General features: G+C 43.9%; 1 protein-coding gene across 1 annotated transcript in view; it reads left to right on the top strand.

The window, feature by feature from the left end:
- fam184aa (family with sequence similarity 184 member Aa) overlaps positions 1-14,354 on the top strand; it is a 108,613-nt gene that overhangs the window by 48,317 nt on the left and 45,942 nt on the right. The window contains exons 5-7 of the mRNA XM_080422024.1: positions 2,221-2,343; positions 4,953-5,114; positions 12,997-13,118. Coding sequence (XP_080278150.1) covers positions 2,221-2,343; positions 4,953-5,114; positions 12,997-13,118 — 407 coding nt within the window. The remainder of the gene's footprint in view (positions 1-2,220; positions 2,344-4,952; positions 5,115-12,996; positions 13,119-14,354) is intronic.

The raw sequence follows: 14,354 nt of genomic DNA, 5'->3' as shown, positions 1-14,354 counted from the left end.
GTCTGTTTTACTGGGACAGAAATTACTGGAGAGGGAGAGAGACTCAGAGAGAAGTGGTTGGATAAGTGGAGAAGTGATTGCTTTTCTTTTCTTTTTCTCTGCGTGAATATTTCCATCTCTCTAATATCTTTCGCCCGAGCAGACTTTTTGAACTGTGACAAACGAGAAAGTGAATTGTTCACCACAAAATTCCAAATAGAATAGAACAGGACTGTGTGTGTGTGTGTGTGTGTGTGTGTGTGTGTGTGTGTGTGTGTGTGTGTGTGTGTGTGTGTGTGTGTGTGTGTGTGTGTGTGTGTGTGTGTGTGTGTGTGTGTGTGTGTGTGTGTGTGTGTGTGTGTGTGTGTGTGTGTGTGTGTGTGTGTGTGTGTGTGTGTGTTTAAATCGAGGCAAATGCACTGTCAGACATCAGACATATTTTCAGATGTTGCCCTCTTCAGGCCGCGATCCCCCAAAATAATCATAATTGAACTGAGGACCCCCCAAAATAATCATAATTGAACTGAGGACCCCCAAAATAATCATATTTGAACTGGGGACCCCCCAAAATAATCATATTTGAACTGAGGACCCCCCACCCTGACAAGCACTTGGAATTGTAGGCGTTACATTTAGTTTGACTCTGTTCCACACATACATATTGTGAAAATAGCAGTGGGAGGCCTTATTTTCACAATGTTTGCCTCTTTCTTACGTAATATTTGACAATTTGGCCAGCTTGGTATTAAAAAAGGTTTTAAAAGTCCTTACACTTTATAAATGTGCAGAGACCCTGAATGCACTGTATGTTGGTTTGTTTACTGTTGAGTGAGAAAACAATGTTGCACATTTAGCTAATCATCTGGGGGACCCCCCTCTGGATCCCGACCCCCAGTTTGGGAACCACCACCGGATTAGGATAGAGTTAAGTGGGCTACAGTCCCGCCCCTGTCTAAAGCCTATCCGACGCCTCCCCCTCCTCCACAGCATGCTGCTTCACGCTCCAAAAAACGCTGCCAGTGTCTCATGAATCGCAAATGGGATTTTTGATTTTTCCTCCCTGCTCATATAGCCCCCGTCCCCCCGTCCCCCCTGTTGGGGCAAATGTAGCAAAAACAGCCTCAGGTCATACTAACGATCTCAGGTCTAGTAACCATCATCATACGTTAGTATTACCATACTAAGCCGATCTACAAGCTCACAACATGCTGCGATAAGTTGTGAGCTTGATCGTCTATTTTTGGGGTATACGTTCGTCAAACACTTTTCCCACGTGCCCAAAATAGAGACACCATTATTTAACCAAAGAAAATTATTGACAAAGTATAACTCTGCTGGATCCATTGGAACACATGGTTCTTTTTTTCTCCATTGCCTGTAAAGTGAACCGTTTTGGACATGCAAGCCGTTCAACACGACGACAGGGACAATACGTAAGCAAGTGGGCGGGAAAAAAATTACTCAAATATTTTTACTTAAGTAAAAGTATCGATACTGCAATGCAGCAATACGCTGTTACAAGTAAATGTTTGGAATTCAAAACGTACAGACGTGTTTGACAGCACTGTAATCAGTGTTATGTTGGACTTATGTTGGATTCTACAAAATGTCTCTACAAATGTCTTCTAAATCCCAACAGTTTTCTGAAAAAACGTATGTTTCTATATCAGTGGTGCTCAAACCTTTTCATGTCAAGGACCCCCAAACTTATATTTATTTGGCCGCCGACCCCCATCTCAAAATATGTTGTTCCAGGGACCCCCCAGAAGTAAAGATTTGAGTTAAAAATGTTCGCTTTAAAACAATATATATTCAAAGATTTGCACACATTTTCACGATATTTCCAAAATAGCAGATCTACAAGCTCATAGCGCGGCACTCGGTGCCGCGCTATGAGCTTGTAGATCTGCTATTTTTGAATAGCCAAAGTGTAAAATAATGCTTTTTTTTTTTGCTCAAATCAAAAAGTGACACAGATGCGTTCCAGGTCTTAATGGGTTAACCACTCGAACCGTCGATACTTAGGGAAGTTGACCTTTCATTCTGTAGTTGCTCTGCTCTTTTTGTTTCCCTCTACACCAAACCTTAATACTTTAAAACGTATCCTTATCCTGTGTGAGAGCCATGTCTTGTATTGTATTATTATATTCATTATTATTATTTATTCATTTATGTACCTGTAAACCTGTGACGTCATGTGACAAACCAAGCTGACTCCTCTGATTGGCTCTCCCTCTCCAGGAGATGAGTCAGGAGTTCGAGATCAAGCGTCTGTCATTGGAGGAGCAGAGGGACCGCCTCCAGCAGCAATTGGACAACCTCAAGGAAGAGCTCTCGGCCAAACTCAACATATCCAATCAGGAGGTACGTACAGTATTAGGCCTGCCCGTACACCCGTGGTTCTCAAAGTGGGGTCTGGGGATGTGGCGATATGCCCAAATATGGAGACCTCTGTATATGTCAGTCCTTATCCCGTTTAACACATTGAATGCCAGTCGCGTAGATCTACGCGAACCTATTTAAAGCCGCAGCGTGCCAGTCGCGTAGATCTACGCGAACCGCCGATTCCCATTGAAATTGCCCCAGGTGCACTTTCCGATTTTTTTTGATCCATTTCCGTTTCCGGTTTCCGGTCGGAAACAGAATTATTCGGGTTCCGGTTTTTTCGATCGTATCCGCTTCCTGTCTGGGATCCTGTTTAAAACTCGATTTTCTCGGTTGTTGTTTTTCTCCTCGCTGATCACTGTTTAGCGTTGATCTGCTGTATCTTCAAGATGGCGGCTCGCATTTGGAAACTATTTTCGCTGGCCGTTTCTCACAGATCCGCTGTGTGTTTAGAACCAAATGAACGCGCACTTTTAACTTATTTAGCGAGGTCTGTGGCGACATGAAAAAAACAACAATAAAACGCTGGCACTGGTGAGTACATTATGAGATTAAACTCTGGCATGGAATGTGTTAATGCCCATATTTGCTGATGTCATCAGTATATGCCCATATATGGGCATGCCCCCTGTTGTGCCCATATATGGAGCTGACTGATATGTGTGCTGATGCCATGACGACACATTGAGGTTAGACAACACATGTGGGCATAGCCAGACCCATAGAGAGAGAGAGTTATGACACGCTTTGATCTCGCCGCAAAAGTGGGCCGCGTATGGGCTATAGTTCCAAACATTGGAACTATACCATTGAGATAGACAGAGCATTTCCACATTCCAGTCTTACAAAGGTAGTCAACGCTAGTGTCGTCACTCTCATATTAGATCACGCTGGGCATAGCTACATTGGGAAATGTTAAAGATGGGGTGCCATGATATTTTTCAACCCTAAAACCTGATCATAAGGTATTATTATTATGTAAGGATTTTTTTCAACAAAAAGAAAAGTGTACAGTAAGTGTTAAAATGTTGTTTTTATGTGGACACGCCTCCAGATCATTAAGTATAACTGGTTCTCACCTTAGCACCTCCTCCACCACCTTAGCACCACCCACCTGTCCTAGTCCCTCCTCCTCCTCATGCCCACACCTGTTGTGTTATGATAATGAGGGGGAGGGTATGGCTTTGTGATGTCACTAAAGCGCTGTTTCTCTATTGGCACGTTTGACCCTCAAGGTTTCAGCCTCCAGGAAGAAACTCCAAATAGTCAGAGAAGACATAAAACACCATAAAAACACCACCAGGGGGCTTAATGAAGTTCTATCAACCTCATAGACACATGAAAAACAGAAAAAGTGCAAAAACATGGCACCAGCTCTTTAACTTCCTGTTGATTTGAAAACCCGGACTGGATCCGGATCTTCAAATAGTAAAATCAGCAGGAAGTTGACATTTTTATTAAAAAAGATAAAACAGTGCTGGGTTTGGTGATGTTCTATATTGTCTGAATCAGCTTTGTTTGGTTTCGTTTATGTGCTAAAAGAGTGACTTTGAGAGCTGTTTCAGTGTACAATGTAAGTCAATGAGGAGCATATTTAGAATTCTCTATTTCTAAATAATCTCCTCCGCGTCATCAGTGCCCGTACCCTAGGTGGGGTTGGCGAAACGGCCTTTCTGTGTGGAGTTTGCATGTTTTCCCCGTGTTCCCTAGGTACCCTCACAAAAACATGCAGTAATCCTGGTCACTATACTGCCTCCCCCTGGTCAGCCGGGGCGCCTGATGGAGGGGAAAGGAACTGGTTGGAATAACGTGTTCCTTCCACACGCTACGTCCTACCAGGGAAACTCTCCCCTGTCAGGTGACAAGAAGGTCAGTTGGCTCTCATGCATCGAAGGAGGCATGAGCTCGGCCCTGGCCTCCCTAGGTTGGCAGAGGGAAGGTAGTGCCCAGGATTACATAGACTATTGGCACTGGGTGTAAAAAAATCACACCCTGTGTGAAGTGGGCGGTGTCTTGCTAGCTAATCACAATACTGAATGGAGTCGATCAATCATGTACAAAGGATAAATACATTTATTGAAACACTCTTTATGATGGACAAAACCATATCTTGAAAAAAACCAAATTTTGTTTTTTTTCAAGTTATGGTTGCTTATATAGGGCTATGCACATGTGTCATGTGACACTGGCCAATCACAGTCCTGAATAGGCTGTGATTGGCCAATCACAGCGCAGGATAATTCTACTAATTTCCTGGGCCCAGATCACAGCGCTGGAAAATGTACATTTTTCCAAATCTCACTTATAGGGGCGGTTTCACCGCCCAAAAATGGGAGATGGGAACGAAGATCTTCGATTGACGTCATTTCCGTATCCAGGTTTGCTACAATGAAATGTGTCACTGCGAGAGAAAAAAGACCACTTCACGTAGGCCACGCGATTGGCACGCTGCGGCTTTATTTAGGTTCGCGTAGATCTACGCGATTGGCAGTCAATGTGTTAAAGTTAAATGTTATTTTGATGTATTGAGGATTAAATATACTAATGAATTAATTATTATTAATGACATTATTGCATGGTTTTGCCAGGTGTCTCACTTCCAGGAGATGGCCAGGGAGAAGGAGCAGAACCTGAGCTCGGCCCAGACCCAGATCTGCTGCCTGAAGGAGACCCAGGACAAGCTCCGCACCGAGCTGGACGCGACCAGGGCCCGGGTCCGAGAGACCAGCAACATGCTGACCGACCTGCAGGTGAGGAGAGGCACTCAGTGCCAAGAGGCACTGAGGCACTGAGGGCCTTTGAAAAAAAAAATCAGAACCCAAGATATCATTATCTGAAGATTTGCAGCTCCATCCACTCTTTGTTTAACTTATAACTGAAAAAGGCTGTATCTTCCTAAGCACTTTTTTTTTACTTTGAAAAAAAAATAAAAATTGCTGGCACAGTATGAACATATTTTTTTATTTCATTGGCACTGAGAGAGTTAATATAGCGTCACTATCGTTTTAACCACTTTATACTTATACTTATACTTATACTTTGGCTATTCAAAAATAGCAGATCTACAAGCTCATAGCGCGGCACTCGGTGCCGCGCTATGAGCTTGTAGATCTGCTATTTTTTAGAAATGTTGTGCAAATCTTTGCCTAATTATGTATTTTTTAAAGCAAACATTTTTAACTCAAATCTTAGCTCCTGGGGGTCCCTGGCTGGCACAAACAAACATTTTCAGATGGGGGTCCGCGGCCAAATGTATATTAATTTAGGGGTCCTTGGCATGAAAAAAGGTTTGAGAACCACTGCACTACACTACACCGCCATGCAGGGGTCCTTGAGGGCGGTCCCAAGGGGGTCATGTTATCAATAATCATATTCTGACCTGCAGCAGGCGGTAAGGAAGGAAGTAGAGAGGGAGGGAAGACAGGAATATAGTCTTGCGTAGCCAGACAACTATTCCAAAACTCCGAATGCTATATAGAGTCTGGAACTACAACTCCCAAAATCCGATTGAGGAAGCTGGCAAACATACTATGAAATATCTTTACATTTTATTTTTGAGCGGTGCAACCGCTCCTATAAGAGGGTTTAGGACCCATCCGTGGTGAAAGTTTTTCTTTCCGTCGTGAAAATGTGTCTTTCGCTGTGACGCCATGCTGTGGAAAACACGCCCATAGGCTAAGCTTTTGCAGGACGTGCTGTGATTGGCTAGCGAGACACACATGATGAAATTAACTTCAAACTTCGCAGACGCGCTGTGATTGGCTAGCGAGACACGTGATGAAATTAACTTCAAACTTCGCAGACGCGCTGTGATTGGCTAGCGAGACACATGATGAAATTAACTTCAAACTTCGCAGACGCGCTGTGATTGGCTAGCGAGACGCATGATGAAATTAATAATAATGTAAAAAGCGCGTCACTTCGCAGGACGTGCTGTGATTGGCTACCGAGATGCATGATGAAATGAATAACAACTCATAAATAGCACCGCTCACTTCACACTGGGTGAGGCAACAGTCTGACCACGCGAGACTAACAGGAATATTGCAGAGCGTTGGAAAAAAGACATAGATTTGTAAATCAAAAGTAGCAAGCTTGTAGATCTGCTACTTTTGCTCTTTTGGAATTTGAATCCTGAAAAGTAACATTTTTTGGACGTACTGCAATGACTTTTCAAAATGGTGCTGTGTTGCACCAGAAGAACAAAATGGTGCTGAGTAGCACCAGAAGAACAAAATGGTGCTGTGTAGCACCAGAAGCAGATATTTGGCTCGGTAATCGTAAGGAGAAGAAGAAGGAAGGAAAGAAAGGAGGGCGAAAGGAAGGGAAGACAGGCAGATTGCAGGGCGTATAGAAAAGAAAGAGATAGAAGCAGAGGATAGAGAGACAGGGGGGGGTGAAGTGACTCACTAAAGGCCAGGTGGGAGTTATTCTAATGGTGATGAAGCTATTAGCTCTTATCTGCCAGCTGGCTGCTTTAAGGCTGATTAGAAACAACACTGAGAGAGAGAGAGAGAGAGAGAGAGAGAGAGAGAGAGAGAGAGAGAGAGAGAGAGAGAAAATAGGAAATTCATGCTTGAATGAAAATGGAGGAATGCCAAGAAATGGTGGGAGAGCGAGAGAGAGGGATGAAAAGGAGATATAATTGTGCGGTCACAGGTGTTTACGTTTCTCTTTAGTTGTAATCTTAGCATCACGTGTAGAACAGCGTGCGAACAAAAGCTGTCTTTTCATTTAAAAGCTAATGCAAGCACAGCTCACACAACGCTGTGAAGGAAAAGGCCGGGCTGGGGGGGAAATAAGGGGGAAAATGAAGGATAAGAGGAGAGAAAGAGAGAGAGAGAGAGAGAGAGAGAGAGAGAGAGAGAGAGAGGAAAAGAGAGAGCAATGAATGGGCTGAACGAATGGAGATAATGATGTGAAATTGGTGCAGTTACAGTAAATGTCCCCTTTTAACGCGTTCAGTCCATACAAGGATACCAGAGATGAGCTTCAGGAATGAGGCTGAAAAGCGATTGTGTTGTATTGAAACACACATGCGCACGCGCACGCACACACGCACACGCACACGCACACGCACACGCACGCACACACACACACACGCACACGCACACGCACACGCACACACACACTCAAGCACACACGTTAGTATTACTTGTGAGGACATAACAATTTTAGAAGAGAATAAAAAATTGCTGAAAACAACCATAAACAGCATGATCTACAAGCTCACACCGCGTCGCGCTGCAAAGCGCTGAGAGCTTGTAGATCGGCTGTTTTACGGTGCGCGACACCGGCTCGCAAGTATGAGTCAGGCATATACGCCAAACCTAACCTCTAAATCAGTGGTCCTTGGCTTTTTTATCGTGCCAAGGACCCCCAGAAGAGAAGATTTATGTAAAAAAAATATTCTAAATTATTCAACATTTTCCAAACATTTTCAATATTTTTCAAAAATAGCAGAATTACAAGCTCAAACCAGAAAGGTCCTCATAATGTCCGTTTCTCAAATTCTACTATATACATTTGGGCAAGAATAGTAATACGAGCACAAACGCACGCACAGCCACACGCGCACAAACACAGATTATATTGCTTAGGGCTAATGCAGCTTGGAGAGGGTCAACGCCCTTATCCTTAACAACATAATTGCAAATGAACTGCTAGTGTAAATGCTTTGAACTGCTACAGGGCACATTGAATTGAATTGAATTGAATTGAATTGATACAGTATACCCAGACGTAGCCACTATCCCAATTACATTCAGTTCACTTAACCCATTCAATCTGGGAATCCTGTGTCACTTTAGATTTCTTTGGCTATTCAAAAATAGCAGATATACAAGCTCATTGCCTTTTTCCACGTTGTCATGCCAACACATCTTTATTTAAGCGACACGCCCCTGTAGCGCACACGTGTTCGGTGTGATGCGTATCCCCTTAAAAGACCTGAGGCGATTCTTGAAAATGTTTTCTAAATCCTAACAGGTTTTTTTGAAAAAAATCTAAATGTATTTTTTTCAAGATTTTTTTTTTTTTGCAGATCTACAAGCTCATAGCGTGGCACTCGGTGCCGCGCTATGAGCTTGTATATCTGCTATTTTTGAAGTGACACAGATGCGTTCCAGGTCTTAGTGGGTTAAGCATTCTGTTTGTGTACCGGTGCACATAAGCGTTGTATCCGTTTTACCTGGAGGAGTTACACTTACCGGGCTATGAGAAGACTCAGATAAGGTACCTGCAATATTCAATATACATTTCACGGTCCCGACTGTCCACATTTGCAGGCTGTGAAAAAAGGAATCCCCACAGGATTAGCAACAGGTGCTGTTTCCTACAGCGATTCATATTCATCAAGGTTATTTCAAGATAGATCTGGTTTAAATGGTACTACTGCACTGGTATGGTATGGACGATAGGGATAGGTTTAAGAATATGTTGTTTAAGGATTGTGATTATGTTTATGTTTTAAGGGGGAATACCTACGGTAATAAAATCCTCAGTTTCAATGTCAAATCAGAGAGTATACCTTCCGGGTCCATTTGGTTCCATGTGTATACTGTCTGAGTTAAATGAACTCACTAACTTACAGTGGAGGACTGCAGAGAGGGAGACTGTGTTAAGGGATATAATGACCCATGAGGATACACATGGTTCTGAAGAGACTTAATCGCTTTCTACAGACACACAAAATAATAAAAAATAACTTGCATCTTAATTAGAAATCCCATTGAAAATAGGGATACTAAAAAAACCCTCATGCTCCCAGGAACCGGAAATGAGCCACGATGCATGTAATAAAAAAACAAAAAAAAAAATACAAAATGTCTTGAAATAGAAGCGGAGCGAGTCTGGAGCGTGTCTGAACGCAGTAGCGATGAACTCCCTAGCGGAAAGTGTCAGCTTCTAGGGAATATCCGTGTGTGTGAGTGTGTGTGTGTGTTGTAATGACAGCTTTTGATGTTACTTTAAGTAAGATCTGGAAGATGCAGGACTGCAATGTCAGGAATCAAACTTCATACTTTATTGTAGATCTCGTCACAGCAGAGAGAGACTATTGTCTCCCTCCAGAGCTTCCCCCAGCCCCCCCCCCAACACCATTTGGTTGCATTTGTACCCCCCTGGAACTCCCTCAAGGACCCCTGGGGGTCACTCCTTACATGGGCTTTATAGCTGACTCACGGACACAGTCGGCATCTTTGAAATATGTTTGCGTGAGTCGGCTGTTTGTAAGGAGTTTTTCAGAGAGAGGAGTTTGACAGGGAAGAACAGGTGATGATTGTTATCTACTAATACATTCAATGAATCAATACCACAATGACTGTTATTTAGAATTGTGTGTGTGTGTGTGTGTGTGTGTGTGTGTGTGTGTGTGTGTGTGTGTGTGTGTGTGTGTGTGTGTGCGCGCGCGTGCAAGACTCTCTCAGAGGGTCCCGACTAACGCCTGGAACAATAATATTTCTAACGCGATCCTCCATTGCAGAGTGATCGTCGATCGAAAACGGCTCATTTCCACCACGTTAAAAAGAAATAGGAAGATATTAAGCTTTTAGTCAAGGAGTTAACGTTGGAGCCGACGACCGGAAGCATTTTTTGACATGGATCCACATCCGGCCTCTCCTTCTCTTAGAGACTCCTTGGATGATCCCAAAGTTTCGTTAGAGCGCCCCACGTGGGAAAAATATATACAAAAAAAAAAATGGGCCAAAAACGGTCCGGACCGTTTATGGCACATAACGCACAGCTTCTCAAAAACGGTCCGGACCGTTTTTGGCACTCAATGTGTTAAATGGTCATGATACTCCTGGGTTAAGTTGAATGACACTTTAAATAATTATCCATTCAACCATCACACTAGACAGAAGTGGTGCTACATGGCAATCAATGTGGGTCTTTGGCTCGCAATAATGATAGGGGACACCCTTTGGGTGCTATACAGCTCCTGTATCCATTAGAGGTGCCTTAACTAAGCTGAAGAACCACTAAAGAGCCATGCAGGGGCTTAACAGGTTCTTTGTCAACACACTCTCACTCCCCAAAATGCAGTGGTGTTAAGTACTTTTACTCAAGTAAATTGTTTAGGTAGGCACATCTTTGCTTCTGAGGGTCCCTGAAACAAACTATTTTGAGATGAGGGTCCGCGGCCAAATTACAATCCTTTAGTGGGGGTCCTTGACTTGAAAAGGATAGGATGTCACCCATTTTTTTTTTTTTTGTAATTATGTTTTTGGGTCTTTTTCTGCCTTTTATTGATATATGAGCAGTAGACTGACAGGCAACGGGGAGAGAGATGGGGGGGGCGGTGACACGCGCAGCACAGGTCGTCGGGATCGGGACTCGAACCCGCGACACGCTGTCAGGCAGGATTCCAGCCTAGGGTGCCCAGACGGCTACGCCAGCCGCCCGGGGCAGGGTGTCGCACTTATTGACGCCTAGTGTGGTAGGGCATTCCACAATTAGGGGGCAGAATAGTAGAACATTCATCCCCGTGTTTGTGCCGTTTTCCCTTCTGCCAGTTTAGCTAAATGTTTTATTAAAGCAAATGCGATGTTGTGGTTGGGGTAATTGCTATTGACATTTTTGCTCATAATTGCACCGCATTTACCCGTCCTAACTGTTAGGAGCCGTGGGAAAGTGCCATTACTACAGCGCCAGGGGAGCAGCTATTAAGTGTCTTGTGCTCAGGGATACACGACACAGAAAACTGGGCCAACCCGGGGGGGGGGGGCGAACTGGTGACCTTCCGACTCCCAGAAGGCCTCTCTATACTCTACCCACTCAGCTACAGCCACGTCACCTCGTCGTGCGGCCAGTTTAGAGCAGCCAAGGGCGTTGTAATGAGATTAACCCATTAAGACCTGAGGCGATTCTTAAAAATATTCTAAATCATAACAGTTTTTGGAAAAAAAAATTATTTTTCAAGATATTTCAAAAATAGCAGATCTACAAGCTCATAGCGCGGCACTCGGTGCCCTATGAGCTTGTATATCTGCTATTTTTGAATATCCAAAGATATTCTAAAGTGACACAGATGCGTTCCAGGTCTTAATACATTCCACGCCAGAGTTTAATATCATAATGTACTCACCAGTGCCAGCGATTTATTGTTGTTTTTTTGTTTTTTTCACGTCGCCACAGACCTCGCTAAATATCTTAAAATCGCGCGTTCAACTGTTTGTAGACACACAGGGTAGCTGTGTGAGACGCCCAGAGAACACCGTTTCGATCGGCGATCGGCCATTTTGAAGCTACAGCGGTTCATGTTAAACAGCGATCAGCGATGAGAAAAACAACAACCGAGAAAATGGAGATTTAGTTTCCGCTTTAGAGTGGAGGCGGATGGGAACGAAAATCTCTGGATACGGATATTTCCGTTTCCGGTGGTGCTACGATGAAATGTGTCGTGGCGAACGAGGCCTACAATGAAATGTGAACCTGCGAAAAAAAAAGACCACTTAGTGTAGATCTACGCGACTGGCACGCTGCGCAATTATTTAGGTTCGCGTAGATCTACGCGATTGGCACTCAATGTGTTAATGGATTAAAATGTAGTGAACGACATACAGTATCATGGTATCTGCACGTTTCTAAAGTGACAATTTAAGCATTTCGGCATCAAAAGTAAACTATAGGCCTACTATAGAAACTGATCAAACATTGGCCAAATTGTCAAATAATATATAAGTTATAAGTTGCAAAAAGTGTGAAAAAAGTGTGAAAATAGATAGAAAATAGATTGTAGATCAGCTATTTAAAAATGTTTTTATCTGTGGAACCGAGTCAAACATCATTTTGGTGGGCCCCCAGTTCAAATATGAATATTTCAGGGGGTCGCGGCCTGAAAAGGTTAAGAACCACTGGGTTAACCAACCAATCCTAGCGTCCCTATTCTGGACATAATCACAATAGACACAAACCCTGTATGCTTTGTTGAGTGCTCCCAGGGTTTCATTGGCCCCGCCCTCTATTCTCTCTACACCAAATCTCTCCGGCAAAGATGCAACGGTAGAGTTCTGTTCTCCTATTTGGCAGTGAATGCTGGACCCTGAAGGCGATGACGGGCTGGTCTGAGGACGACCTATAGCGAGAGAAGATGGCCGACCTGCAAGCTCGCAGCACTTTGCGTTGTGAGCATTTAGGGTTGTTTCAGACGGGGGCCGGTTGGCGCGGGTGCTCTCGCTCGGATCAGCGGGGATCGCGCCGCGATCATTCTTAGTTTTGTCCTCCGCGCGCGTAGCGGAAAAAGTAAATAAAAACTCTCCACAATCCAGCTCTTGCCGCCCGCGGGCGTGTGCACAGACGAGCGCGATAATTCGCCAAATAATCGCCCGCCTCTCATTGAAAATGAATTACATAGGCGCCTCAGCCGCTCCCCGTCTGAAACCACCTTTAGACCGGAAGTTAGTTTGTAGATTTGGCAAAATGTTTGCCTGCTATGACACGCCCAGAATAAGGACGGTAGGGTTCATGTGGTTGAGTGGCTAAACGTTTTGCTGAATTCTCTTAACCTGTGTGTGTGTGTGTGTGTGTGTGTGTGTGTGTGTGTGTGTGTGTGTGTGTGTGTGTGTGTGTGTGTGTGTGTGTGTGTGTGTGTGTGTGTGTGTGTGTGTGTGTGTGTGTGTGTGTGTGTAGGAGGAGATCGAGACGGAGAAGCAGCAGCACGAGGCCAGGGTGATGTCCATCCGGACAGAAGAAAAGCAGAAGATGGACAAGATGGCGGACGACCTGGACCAGAAATGGACGGACGCACTGCGGTGAGAGAGACGGTCGATCTTATCTGTCGGCACCGAGTGCCGCGCTACGAGCTTGTAGATCTGCTATTTAAAAAATTATATATATATAATTTTTTTTAGGCGAACATTTGTAACTCAAATATTTGCTTCTGGGGGTCCCTGGAACCACACATTTTGAGATGGGGGTCTGCGGCCTAATACATATCATTTTGGGGGTCCTTGACATGAAAAAGTTTGAGAACCACATACGTTTAGAAGACATTGTGTATAGAATCGGCCTCAGGTCTTAAGAAACTAGAAAACGTGCTCCTCGGAGCACAGGTCTCCGCCAGGTCAGGTACTGTAGGTTATTGTGGGCCAGCAATGTTCGGAATTCGCCAATCAGGATGGAATATGAAAAATCGGACGGATCCGTCTTGATCACTTGACTATAGAGATGATGTGTACCAATTTGTGTGATGTTTGGGCTAAATTAGTAATATAAAAAAAAAAGGTTTCGCAAAAATTGGCCTCCTGGTGGCGCTATATAATAGGTCAATGTTAAAAGGGTGGCATTTGTTCCTCAACGTAGTGTGAATGTGCGTGCAAAAGCTTCACCGCAATCGGACGCTGCGTTCATGATTTGCAAATCATTTGTTCAAAACTGGCCACTCTGCAAACTTTAGATGCCAATCTTAGCCAATCAGGATGGAATGTGAAAACAGATCCGACTTGATCACATGACTATAGAGATCATGTGTACCGATTTGCGTGAAATCTGGACAAAAAAATTGGGGCAGAGGTTTTGCTCTGGCATCCAGGGAGTTTGTGCCGCCATACCTTCGGCCTGGAAGAGACAATAATGTCAGTGAACAGCAGTGGGTAACCCGGAAAGCTCTGAAAGCTTCAAACCCATTGTCACAACATCCCTGGTTCGATTACCGCTCAAGATCTGTGTTGAATGTCCTCCCACTTTCAAGCCTTCAGTTTCCGCTGCAGTTCAGGAACAGTGTATGAGCGAGGAATATGTATAAACAAAGAGATCAAAATTAGACTAAAATGTGCAGGTGAGATAGTTTGATCATTGTTATCTTTATTTACACAACAAGCGATGTTTCCAGAAAGCTTCACACATATGAAGCTACATTGTAAACTACATTTGAGAGAGAGAGGGAATGAAAGCAGTTCAGTGAATAATATTCACATAACATGGCTACTTCAGCAGGCGAAAAACGATAATGAAAGTCATCTCCAGACTAGCAAAGTGATATGTAATTA

This window comes from Gymnoscopelus braueri (genome assembly GCF_963280865.1).
Source record: "Gymnoscopelus braueri genome assembly, chromosome: 24".
Classification (NCBI taxonomy): Eukaryota; Metazoa; Chordata; class Actinopteri; order Myctophiformes; family Myctophidae; genus Gymnoscopelus; species Gymnoscopelus braueri.
This window is presented reverse-complemented; position numbering and strand designations above follow the sequence as displayed.